The following is a 13,858-nucleotide window of genomic DNA, read 5'->3' on the forward strand; positions in this document are numbered from 1 at the left end:
TTGTCAAGTTTCAGCCAGGCAACATGAAGCGTCTCTCGTTTTCTGAGATATCCCCCCCCCCTCGCCACGCCCCTCCCCTCCAAGTTCATCTTTTCTCTCGATTGTATGAAGAGATGGGGTTTGAGGCTGTAGAGACAGTAAAGTACTTGTTTCACCTCTTCAGCTCTCTCCTTCCTTCTTTCCTCCCTCTGCCCTCTCTCTCTCTCTCTCTCTTTTCTCTCTTTTTCTCGCTTTAGGTAGTGGGAGCTAGAGATTGATTTTAATCCTGTGGGAGCGAGCTGTACCTGTGCCACAGAGTGTGCCATAGTGTGGTGGTTTCAGTGCCGTCTCCTGAAATATAGAGAGACAGACAGATATAGGGAGATTGTAGTTACAATATCATCGAGCTCTGAGCAGCCTAAGCTGTAGCCTTATCAGTGTGAGGCTACACTGAACACTGAATAAAAAATCTCCGAAGAGAGTGGAGAAGATAAAAAAAAAAAAAAAAAAAAGCATTCTTCAAGGCACGGCTGGCAATCAAGTCATTATCTTGTCAGGTTTCCTTGAAGAATGCTACAAGTGTCACATGCTTGTGCATTTTCCTGTACTTATCAGAGCATGCAATCCAATTATCACTCCCAATTTGTCTTTTTGTCTCCCACCACACTAGTGCAGCACTCTTCATTCCCCCTCAAAAAAGCCATTTGGATGAATTTAGGCCCACTCTTTCTTTCGAACCCTTGCCAGTGGGTCCTCTGATATGTACAGAATATGACATTTTGCTGATCCTACGTTTAGCAACACATATGCCAATATCTGAATCAGTAAGAAATCTAACCTGATGGCGCGTACATTAGCAAGGCACAGTGATGCACAGATGCAATGACTCAACAGAAGAAAAAATTATAATAATTTAAAAAAAAACAACAATGATAATAAAATAAAATAAAGCCACAATCAGTAGCGAAGATTTAATACTGGCATCGGATTTGATTAAGAAGCCTAGTTAGCCTTTTAAAATCATGGCTTTTACCCCTGGCTATGCACCCATTAGGAGTCAGCACAAGCGCTTTGTCATCATGCTAGTGTGAAAGGCCCATACCGTCGCCCACACAAATAAATGAAGGGATGCAAATATTGTGTTCAATGCTGCCCTCATGATCCAATCATTTTATAATGTGATCTGTTTTTATGAATAATATAATGAATTGAATTCTAAAGATGGCATAACTACAAGATTATGGTCTAAGGTCTAACTGCAGTGCATGTGTGTGTGTGTGATACTACAAAAACACCAACAGCAGCTTATCTTACATTGAGTCACAGGAGGAGTTTTGTTAAGCAGTGACCCTATGTGCTCCGTGTGCCCAGAATTATGGGCCAAACAAAAGAATGTATTAGCCTTTTTATGCCCTGCATATTCATGCTGATGTCTGAGATCACTCAAGCAGGGTGGTACTCATTTGATCTGCCTCCGCTAAAGCACATGCACTCACAAGAGCTCCTCATCACTGGAGGCAGATTGACCTCTAATACCATGGGGGTAGGGGTTAAAAGAAAACGATGAGATGCGTAAAAACTGAACAGAGTGGTGAGGGAAGGGAGGAGGTTCGCATTTGCAAGCACAGCTCTCGCTGAATAATGAAGCCATATGGTGACACAAATCTGTGGTCTCTGAAGTATTTTAACAAGCTTTACTCTTTATCAGCTACATCTGTAAAGTCCCTGAAAACATTTTGGTGACCTTCAACCATAATCATCTCCTCCTTTGTGCCCTCCACATCGTTATTCCATGGGTAGGCTTTTCGCCTTTGCTTTATTTGCAGCTGCTTTAGGTGCGTGGGAGGGTGTGGGGCAAAGAGAGATCACTGTAAAGGCCCTAAAGCACCATCTGTCACTCTGATGAACAAAAAAAGAAAACACGAAGACCTGCCTGTGATCTTTAGTTTTGGACTTCTGGTATTAGGTTTAGGCTCAAAGAGAGACTGAATAGCTGGCATTGACAGACCAAATGTAGCTTTTGTTTTAACAGCCACATTTGAAATAATCTCTGAAAAATCAATTTTTTTTTACCTCCTCAGATAAAAGCACCAACCACACTTTTTGAAGGAGTGCTGTTTTTTTTAAGTGTTCTTCTTTAGACTTTGAAAACAGAATTACTTTAAAAAAAGGAGCACAAAGATGAAATCAAGCAACAATGAAATTATAATAGCTTTGACAAACAGCTGGTCATCTATTGTCACATCACTTTGGATCCTGACAACGTGACTCACACAAAGATAGTGCGTGGCATCACTGATAATCTTAAAGGACGGCTGTCTTTTTTCTTCTTATCAGCCTCATTCCAAACCTAATTACGGTGATTTTAATCATACTGTACTACGAGTGATTAACCCTTTAGTGCATTTAATTAACCTTTGCAGCCACCGATTCTCCTCAAGCAAAGCTTTATGCTATTTTTTTTCCATGACATGGGCTTTAAATAAGCACACTTAAAACTGGTGGGAAATCTAATGTCTAAAGTGGGAGTCTTCACTTTTCAATTGCTCAAGGGGACAGAAAAGAATGATATATTATCAGCTTAACATCACTGATGATATGGTTGGTGAGTAGAACCAACGAGGACATTTTTTTCTTGATAATATTCAAATTCTTTGAATTTGAATATTATCTTTATTATTATCTTTAATATTATTATTCTTTTTGAAAATGTTAATATTAAACTGACTAAACCTGACCGCTCTTTGAGCAATGAATAAGTATACAGTCCCGTAGAAATAAACTGATTCAAACAGAGCCTGAAGATTTGGTAGGATGTTTACTAATCATATATTCATTGATTTTTAAATTATTTCGACAGAAATACTCCACTCTGATCAGCAACATAAGTGAAAATCAATTTAAGTCCATGATGCATAAAATTCATAACAGAAAATAATTCAGAATTGTAGAACACATACTGAATATTTCTGCATATTTCAGGGCAGTCACTACCAGTAAGAGGGGAAAATCGTCCTGACAACTCGTCAGTGTGTCTTATAAACACATTCTGAATTTTGGTACCAAGGGCATGTAGCTGGCTTACGTATAATGTACCATGGCAGATAGCTTTTAACCAGGATTTCAAATAAAAGGTGGATGAAGGGAATGACTATCAACTCTGTGTGGGTGTCTTCATAAATTATCCTAAGCACAATACTTCACAGGATCAACAGTCATTCTTCCAAACTATGCCATGAGGAATATTTTAATGCTTATAGATGTCAAACAGAAGCGTACTGGGAGCAAAAAGACAGATACGAACCAAAGATCTGAAAACTGTGTGCAATATAAGGCTAGACACAAACAAAAGCAAGCACCTCATCAAACAAAATCAATTATTGATGCAATATCATGAAATTGACCCAGAATTGGATGAATGGCAGTTGGGATAATTATGATCAAAACAGTCACAAAAACGAAAGCCAATGCAACAACAACCAAACCCCCCCCCCAAAGAAAAATCACAAAAAGAAACAAAATGAAACACAAAAAAAAAGAAAATGGTTGAAAATGGCAACAATTTCAACTTGATGTTTGACACTGAGGGGAAATATGGATAGAGACATAACCGTATAAATAAATTGCTACCCGGTGCGCAGCCTTGATTGTGCTGGTGATAGCAGGTCAAATATCAACTCGTACATATTAGGGATAGAATGATCTTCAGTATCCTCTCTAACACAAACTACAACACATCACAGCAGCCATTACAGCCTCTCCTGTGTGAGGTAATTTAAAGAATGTAAAGAATGTGTATCTACATATGCCGTTTATAACAATAATTGGGGGTCATTAAAGTAGAGCATTTATGGGCTGAATGCAACGCCTGCGTAGCAGGCTTTTTATGGACTACTGCTCCCTTGGTGTTTAAGTATATTGGTCTCAAGGCTCTGCGTCACCTTGATCTCTGTGACCCCCTCCCCATGCCCCAAGAAGTGCTCAGTCTTCCCCACAGTGCTCTGCTCTGGCTGTCAACACTGAGCAAGGCCACCTCTCCTTAACTCTGATTTACATTTATTTCCCTCGCCAGCTTTTATTTATTGGGGCACTTCGCATTTGGCACATATCTCTTACGGAATCATAAGCCCTCTGCTGTACTTTGGCATTCAAATCAGCATTCTCTCACAGAAAACCTCACTGGCGAAGGCTAAGACAGCACCTAATATTTTAAGGACAAAATCCACAAAAAGTGGGACTATTTATCAAGTTGTTTGAGGACGTCAAGATCTTTTTTTGTTTTGTACTATTACCGTCACACTTTTTCCGCTGCCATTTTTTTTTTTTTTTTTTTTTGCTATGCCATGTTTAAACATGTCAATCAAATATATTAGCACACACCATCATTCGCCCCTGACCTCAAATACATCAGTAGAAAGTTCAATCATTGCCGCCTATCCCACGCTCTTCTAAATCAGGCTACATTGCCACCAAGCACTCAGACTGAAGGTAAAATAGCTAGCCATCATAATTGCACTGCTGCCATTAATCAAGCTTTTGAATATGAAATTAACCTGCATATTTTTGTAAATGATTATACAATTATGAGTGCTTATGAAGGAGGGTGAAAACATGAATTAATAACGGTAAAGTGACAGGTTTGCTGCATTAATTGTGACAAATTGTGTTTTATTCTTTTCATTTTTAGGTGCAAATGACATTCATGTAGACATGGTCATGGTCTGTGTGGGAAAATCCCTTGGCTCCATGCTGCCACCCTCCCCCTTTCACATCACCTACCATGGGACAGCAAGGGGAGTGTGAGTGGGGACTAGTGTGGGTGGGTTTAAAAAGGAAGTCATGAATTACCTGTCGGGTGGTGATTTGCCCCGCAGTCTTGAATCCCCCCTGACAGCTGCACTCTGAGACACTGTATGGGTCGGAGCTAGTCGATGAGCACTTGGAGAGTGAGTCACAGCCCACCACGAACGTGTTGTCCAAGGGGAGTTCCTGGATCACATGGTGTTTCTTTGGGGCCACTGGAGTCTCCGGTTTGATTTGAAATGTAGGTTGAGGGGACGCGGATTTGTAATGCTTGGCTAAGTCTGGGCTGTCAGGTTTGAAGGTGGTGGGCGTTGTGGCCCAGTTGTACTTCCCCATGGTTTGCTCCTCTAACTCCACAGGGAGATCCAGTGTGCCATTAACATGCTCATGGGTGGGGTCGTCAGGCTTGGATTCATCTATGGTCACAAAGTTCAAGAGGAGGCTCTTGGGGGATCGCTTCTTTCTCTTCTTCTTTTTCTTGATCTGACGGTTGTCTTGGTTGGGTGACACCCACTCGCCACTCTGCTTGCCCTTCTGTACCACTTTGTGTCTGGGTGTCTGTCGACAGCGCACCAAGGCAGTCACAAATATCACCAATATGACAGTCATGGTCCCTGCTATGATTGCTATGACAACAATCACATATCCATTGGCTTGAGTTGTTACCTCACTGTCCCCTATGTTACGATCCAAGGGTGTCTCCATACTTTTTCGCAGCTGTTCTTGGATAAAGGTAGCATTTGACACAGTGTCATTGACAAACAAGTGAATAAGTGCGATAGCGTGTAATGACTCAGGCTGACCCAGATCTTTGACTTTGACTACCAGCCTATGCAACCCCTGATCAGCTGCCACTATTTTCTCCTGCAGTGTTATGTTACCCGTTGTCTTGTCGATGGCAAAGAGACCTCGAGGGGAGACCCTAGATGTGATGATGATGCTGCTGATAATGCTGTACTGCAGCTCAGCATTCATACCTGTGTCATTGTCAATGGCAAACACTCTGGTGACCACAGCGCCAGGGGTGATGGTGGTTCGCACTAGGTCATATGAGTAATTGGAGGATGGGATGACGAACACAGGACGATTGTCGTTCACATCGACTACATTGATTGTGACCTTGGCGTAGGAGGAGCTTGGAGGTTGCCCTCCATCAACTGCCTTGACCATAAATGTGTAGGAGCTTTGCTGCTCCCTATCAAAGGTGATATTGGGCTTGATCACACCGGTTTGGGGGTCGATGATGAAATTATCTTTACCGTTCAAAACGGACAGGGTTATAATCGCATTATCTCCCGCATCTGCGTCCGTCACTGTGATTAAGCCCACAGTCCCGTAGAGAGGCAGGTTCTCAGGCACATAAAAGTTGTACTCAGGGTGTGTGAAAGCTGGACTGTTGTCATTAAGGTCCTGGACGATTAGCCTGACAGTGACATTGCTCTGCAGGGACGTGGAGCCATTGTCCCTCGCTATGACAGTGAATGAGTACCTCTCCTGCTTCTCTCTGTCCAGTCGTTTGCCAACGGAGAGAATTCCTGACCGTCTGTCTATGTTAAACCCGTCAGGCGCATCAGGGCCAAGAGTATAAATAATCTCAGCATTAAGTCCGCTGTCTGCGTCAGTGGCGCTGATTTTTATTAACTGTGTAGAGGGGTCATTGTTCTCCGGTATGGAAAGTTGGATTTCCTGCTGGGGGAAGATGGGTGCATTGTCGTTCTCATCCTTGATTTTAATTAAAACCATAGCTGAAGTGTTCAAAGGAGGCGTCCCCCTATCCGAGGCCACTATCTTAATTGCATATTCTCGAGTCGTCTCATAATCTAGGGGGGCAGCTGTCTCTAGTAAAAATTGGTCATTAAAGACAGGCTTCAATCGAAAAGGAACATCATGGTCAGTGTAGCAAGCTACTTTACCAAAAAGATCTGCATCCTTGTCAGTAACAGTGATGAGAGCTATTTTGGTGTTGAGAGGAGCATTCTCAGACAGCAGAACAGTCCCATTAACCAGGTTGATAATGTAGCGAGTGTCTATGGAGGGAACATTGTCATTAACGTCTGTTACATTAACAATCACTGTGGCTCTGGAGGGGGTGGAGCTGCCATCACTGGCAAGGACGATGAGTTTGTGAACAGGAGTTACCTCCCTGTCCAGTGGCTGCTTCACAGTGATCAGTCCTGTAGAGCTGTCAATGGCAAAGTGACGTTTGGTTGAGGCAGAGATCTGGTTGCTGAAGGCGAAGTGGATCAGTGCGTTGGAACCCAGGTCTGCGTCCGAGGCGTGAAGCTGAGCAACCGATGTCCCCATGGGGGCATTCTCTGGCACTGTGACCTCCACCTCACTGTCCTTGAAGACGGGACGGTTGTCATTGACATCGGAGATGGTGACTTGGAGGATGGCGGTGCTGGATTTGGGTGGGTTGCCACCGTCCTCTACCTTTATCTTCATCACAAAGGTGTCCTTCTGCTCGCGATCCAGGTTCTGCTGAACGATAAGCTGCGGCCACTTGTCCCCTTCAGGAGTCTCTATGATGTCTAAGCCAAACTCGCTGACACTCTGCAAAGACAAGACAACATTTTGTGTTACGCTTTTTCTGATTAGTACTCATAATGTTCAAATGTGAACCCCACTTCCAAAATTGTAGCCACATTTTCACTTTGTTAATGACAAAGAAAGGTAAGGATCACTATAGTATAGTATATAGTATAATATATTCTGAGGCATTCTTCCTCCTGCTTTTTTTGTATAAATTGTACATTTGTCAATTGTCTTAGAAAGCCAAACAGCTTGTCGAGGTATTTTCTTAGGTTTCTCAGGTTCGTTTGTAACCCTTGTTGGGATCAGGCTTTTAGGCAGTGATGAATGTCAAGAGCAAATTAAATGGCCCAGCACATTTTTAAACAAGGCAGCTGCTTCTTGGCTCCGTATTGCTCATCTCAGTACGGCACCCGTTAATCAAAAGCCTTTTCAAACACGCTAATCATCAGATTGTTTTACTAATTTCCCCCCTACACTGTACAATACTTGCCCCAGAAACGTAGAAATTGTCAGATTATTCATATTTTTACAAATGTGACCAATCATTGCAGTAAATCAAGTCCCTCCACCTCTCCTTTTTCACCCTACTTTCCTATCTTGTGTCAAGTTAGAATAGAGCAGGCAGCCTTGCAGAATTTTACTTCATAATGGGAGAGAGAACGCTGGAAATGGAGACAAAACAGTGAGCTCCCATTTTAAATACACTGCAAGACCAGATCACCACAGATTAAGAGAAGGGAGTGAAAAACCCTGCATATTAGAAAGGCTTTTTGCTCAAGAAGGGCTAAATCTAGGCAAAAGTAAAGCCGGAGGAAATTGAAAACAAATGCATAAGTAATCCCCATGAGAAACCGGAGGAACTGGCACCGGCTGTTAAGAGTAATTGCCTTCCTCCCAAAAAACCAGCACTAATATTTACAATTTCAGATGGGGTACGGTATGGATCCATAAATGTTTTCAAATTAGACAAGAGAGGAAGGAAAGGAAGGGCGAAAGAGGGAGAGGGAGACAAGTGACAGAAAAGGAGAGAAAGAGAGAGCAGGGGGAGGAAATAAGAAGAAGATCAAGCTCATGAATGAGCTGCATGCACATTATGAAACAAAGAAGCCCTTTGAAGCTCTTTCAGTCAGAAGTAGTTTCATGGTAAAACAAGAAAAAGCATCCTCTTTAAAGAGATAAGCTTCATGCTGCACATAATGTTGGAAGAGATTACTCTGTCTAGGCACAGCTATCAAATGAGATTAAGATATATACATTCTCCTCGTTCAAGGAAATAACATTTCAACCAAATTGTGAGTCCTCAGTAGGTTTTAAAATGTAGAACCGTCCTCGTGCCAGCATAGTGTTGTAGCCTACACAAGGAAACGTGCCGCTGCAGCACGTAAATTATTATGTACTTTAAAAAACTGCTTGCCAAGGGAATGTTGTCAACATGTCAGTGATTGACAGAACTACTTAAACCAGCCAACACTGCAGCAATGATCTTTCAGACCTTATTTTGTGATCCTTCTGGCAAGCAAGAGTCATTTAGGGATAAGCAGTATATACAATATGTGTGGAAATCTAGAGAAACTGTTTTTTCTCAGGAACTGTGCTGAATCTTCATTGCTTTGCAGAACTATTTCTGCCAACCCCGAAAGGTCCAAGACAACATTCTGGGGGCTCCATTGCTAAGCACTACTCCATCCACGCAGAGCTCCTCAATCCCCAGTTGTTTGAATAGTTCACACATTCGGCACAGTATCTGAGTATCTGCTGCACTGATATTTGGCAAAGCCGGATTTAATAGTAGGATGTTGAGTTAGAATGTGTCAAAGGGAATGCTGCACAATGATTTATGAGCCAGCATTTCCTCTATGCTTTTGTCTTGGTTTCACACAATTTTACAACTGACAAGACGGCACTCAGCGCATTTCAATAAGTTGAAGGGAGCTATCTTTCAGGCTGTGCATCCTCCTGAATGCAGAATTAGCCTGGTGGATTGTGATAAGATCTAGGGCAGGCTAAGAAAAGGCCAAATACTAGCATGAATCACTCACTGGAAACCCTAAGGCTGAGCGAGAGAGACGAAGCGCTCTAAACGGCTAAGTATGCCCATTATACCGCTTTCTCTTCCAACACACATGTACTGTACAGGTACATGTGTTCTTGAACTTTGATGACTTTCCGTTCATTCCCCATTACTGGTCTCGGCAGCGATCAGAGAAGGATCATGGCACTGTATATGTGGTATGTGTGTGGTACACAATCTATTCACAGATGGCTAATTTAAATGAAAAAGGGACACTGACAGAAGCAGTGGTGGCTGATGATGAGGGAAGGATGACTCCGAACCCCGTTTTGCAGACAGCGCCTGATCAGTGGATGCATCTTTCAGTCAAGTTGATGACCTTATTAAAACTAAGAGGAGACTGAGATTGGGCTGTGAATATATCAGGAGGACTCTAGTCACGGTGATGCCCATGGATAGGGCTAACTGGGGAGGGCTATTCATCACAAGCTATAGCACCTCTTTATAATGCTGATAGAGACTCACCCTCTCTCAGTCTCTCGCTCTCATTCCTCCCTCATTCTTTCTCTCCATCCCTCATCTACTTTTGCCCCTGGCCATGATCTCATGCATATAATTAAGACAAAAGAAGCTGGGAATTGTTTGTCGCTTTTTGTCAACCCTTAGAAGAGGATAATGTGTCAAAATAGGATGCTAATGAAAACTGGAAGAGCTTGACAGTGAGCTCTCTGCCCAAAAACCCTATTCACTGCCTATAGGCAGTATGCAATGCATTAATCAAATGTTTCTTGCTACTTGGCAAGGGAGCTTGAATACATTTTGCATCTTCAAATGCAAAGTTAGCATCAGTTTAGGAATACAATTATTCAAGCCCAGATTTGGAGTGCCAGCAAAACGACCACTCCATTCACTCAAAAATAGTAGACATATTTGTGAAAGAAATTATGCAAGGGGAATGCTAGGTAGGTGGCAAAAGGTTAAAGCTAAAAGCCCTCCAGATTGCCCAACCAAAATGTGGGCACGCACTTCACCATCCACTTCATCAGTAGAACATGGCTCAACATGAAATTACTGGAACACAACGCCCGCCTTAAATGTGTCTGAATATGCTGACATAGATGGAACTTGGATTATTGTAGTGTGTGACTCTGGTAACTCATAAACCAATGAAATAAGGATAGAGGCCAATGTTTGTGAACAGTCGAAGTCCCATGCAACGTCAAGAGCAGAATCTCCTTTGGTCTTTGGTATGTTTCCGTGTTGGCCTCTGAGTTATCCTGTGAATATATAAAGTGATCTAATCTGCTTTCATGGGAGATCCTCCTCCATCCATGCATGTGATTGGTAACTCTGACCTTGACCATTTCTTGGGACACCTTCTCTGCTGTTCTGGTGACGTAGACCACCACTACACACACACTACACTGATGGCAGAGTTTCACTCAAAGGGTGATTACACCATTATGTGCAATGCCAGAGCACTGTGTCGGATGAAATTACCCGTTGTCCCTCTTAACTTTGGAAAAGGACAAAGTTGTACAAAAAGAGGTTACCACGTTTCTCTCATTCTTTCTGTATGTTGACAATTCAGGCATGCTACATGTGGAGTGGTGGACCAGAGTATGGCTCACTGTGCTACACAATGGTAGCAATTTCAACACCGTGCCTCGCACAACACAAGGAAACTGGGCAAACTATCGTTCTGAGGGAGCTTCTGAGACAAATCTCACGGGACCATACAAAGATAGTCCAAGGGTGGCTTAGCGGCCAAGAGCTATTCTAGGAAATGCTTGCACATTCCTTCCCCACTAAACCCTCGGCTTTCTACTGCACTTCTGAAATAAAAGATACCAAAGGTTGAACATGTTTCTGGCTCCTTTAAAGTTTTTCCCTGTGTTTTACTCATATGGAACCTGGAACACAAGGAAATTAATCTTGAGTACAATGAGAATATAATGAGAAGAACTGATTCAGGGACACAATGCCGAAGTAGCTCTAAGACAAATTCCCTGCATAAGATAATACAACCACAGTCTAGGCGAGGGTTTTAGAAAGCTTTATATTGTGAAAAGGGCAAAGAAAATGATTGCAGATGATCATCATAATGAGCAGAACATTTGGTTGGTGATTTTCCAGGCATGAACAATTCACGACATTGCGCTGGAGAGGCCTTGGCAGTGGGACTAAAAATGTAAATTGGTATTCGAGGCAGACACGGAGAGAAACGATTCTGTTCATTCCAACCCAGTGTTAACTTTATGTGAGACTCCAAGATGGACATGTCATTTCTGTTTTGCACCGTGCTCTCAAAATCCACTAACCTTTCTTTATTTATTATGTTTAGGGTTTCCTCGAGAGTACTTGCATCTCCCTCTTTAATTACACTTTATTTGTAAGAGCTCATGTCATCTCCGATATCCATCTATCCACAAAGCACAGTGTGTTGTCTAGACTACAAATGAAGCGTCCATGATATCATCCTACATTTCTGGATTTAAGGCCGACTCCATTAGGCAACATAGAAAATTCCACTGCACTTTAATAAAGCATCAATTAGATGATGAAGAATTTGTTTCCCTAGTTCTGCATGAGACACCTAACATAATACAGTATTCTCCTTCTCACATATCTACTTAGTTCAGCACATGTAACCTGTTGTTGGGAATTGGACATGCAATATATGCTTTGTGTGCACTTTCTAATGTGTTTTCTCAGACATTACTGTACATGGTGAAAACGTCCCCTTCTTTATAGCCTTCTCTCATTATGAAATAAAGCATATGGAAATATTAATGGCTGGTATACAATTTTGTAGGCCTTATGACATATTCTACTTTATGAAAAAGTAGGTCATTTGAATGAATTTCCTACTTGGAAATGCACTACAGCACTACACAAGCAATATAGCAGGTTTACAGGAGAAGCTGTACTGCAGAATCTGAATCATATTACATGCAACACATATAATAATAAAAATCTGATGACAGTAAATGTCGTAAGGACTTAATGATTAAAAATAGTCATCCAATCAGACCCCTGGCATGCTGCAGGCATAGCAGTGTTTCAGAATCCTTGTGTGCAGACTGCTATTCTGCCTGACTTCCATAGTTATTTGAAAAGACAATTAATTTCATACTTTGTCACCCGTTTTATCTATTTGTAATTGTTTCTCCAAGACATATTGCTACAATGGTCCTTGGTTTATCAAAAGTAATTGTTCTGTGCTTGGATTTCTAAAATGCCTAAAAGTGTTTTATTCTATTAAGTCCATAAAGCAAACCAGTACCTTTGCACTGTACCAATAACATGATGCTTCAGGGCTGTATCATTCACTATCAATATCGTTCACTCATTCACTATTGAATTAAATTAACATAAAGATTTTGAGATACAGTAATATCTACTTAAGTTAGAAATTACGCTTCGGGTACTTGGGTGAATTCAGTAAATATCCAACACAACAGGAATGTATGGGAGTCATGACTGGAATGTACTCAGAAATCAATATTCATAAATGAACCAAATGGGCCTTCAGAAATTGATTTATATGAACACAAAACACATGATTTAGACAACGTGTTCTTTTATAGAAATTCCCCCTCGATTAATACTTCTTTTGTCAAAATTAAGATAACCAAGGACACCCTGAAACACAACAAATACCTATTCATTTTCACTTTCTATATGTGAGAGATGAAACGGGATGAGCCTCACCTTGACCAGTTCATAATGTTGGATTCCATTGATTCCTACATCAGGGTCAAATGCTGAGGGCACTGGGTATCGAGTGTTGATGGCTGTGTTCTCCGGGATGGAGATGTTTATTACAGTGGACTGGAAAAGGGGCGCGTTGTCGTTTACATCCTCGATCAGGAAGCGGATCTTTACCAGTCGGAAGATCTCATCCGGCAGCACGGCCACCTCGATCTCATAGTAGCAGCGTTTCTCAGCGAAGACCCCTGAGCACAGCTTCTCCCGGTCGATTCTGTGATTGGTGGTAAAGATCTCCCCTGTGTTGGCCTCCACCCTCACCAAAGGCACGTCACCTGTCTTGTACACAGGCTTGAACTGCAGCGGTGAGGACAACCTGATGTTGGGGTCCAGGTTGAGGTCCAGGTCCTTGCGCAGGTTCCCGATGCGGACGTTCTCTGGCTGCTCCTCCTTCACCGTGTAGTCCCTCTCCTGGGCCTGACATAGCAAGACCCCACAGGCGAGCAAGACCACCAGCACATGAGCCTGACTTCCTAAGTCCATACTCAAGACTGGATGGGAGCTTCACTTGAACAGCAGCAATTCTGCCAAAAGAGAGGTGAGACAGAGAGAGAGAGAAAAAAAGAAGAGCGAAAGACAGAACATACAATGTCAGTGCACAAAACGACATGGCATTCAAGTTCTGCTGTAATTAGTACTATTTCTCCCTCACGGAGAGTTTTCAACTTGACCTGTTCATCCTAACTAGTTATGAGCGCACATCCTTTGTATGTCTTTCAGATCAAATTAATGACGGTTTTACACAATTAACCTTTGATG

General features: G+C 42.1%; 1 protein-coding gene across 3 annotated transcripts in view; it reads right to left on the bottom strand.

The window, feature by feature from the left end:
- pcdh11 (protocadherin 11) overlaps nucleotides 1–13,582 on the bottom strand; it is a gene marked incomplete at both ends in the record, with an annotated part of 112,740 nt that extends 99,158 nt beyond the window's left edge. For all 3 annotated transcript variants that reach the window (XM_079167007.1, XM_079167005.1, XM_079167006.1), the window contains 2 exons: nucleotides 4,828–7,335; nucleotides 13,043–13,582. In XM_079167007.1, coding sequence (XP_079023133.1) covers nucleotides 4,828–7,335; nucleotides 13,043–13,582 — 3,048 coding nt within the window. The remainder of the gene's footprint in view (nucleotides 1–4,827; nucleotides 7,336–13,042) is intronic.
- Between the last annotated feature and the right edge of the window lie 276 nt (nucleotides 13,583–13,858).

Source organism: Pholis gunnellus (genome assembly GCF_910591455.1).
Source record: "Pholis gunnellus genome assembly, chromosome: 10".
Classification (NCBI taxonomy): domain Eukaryota; kingdom Metazoa; phylum Chordata; class Actinopteri; order Perciformes; family Pholidae; genus Pholis; species Pholis gunnellus.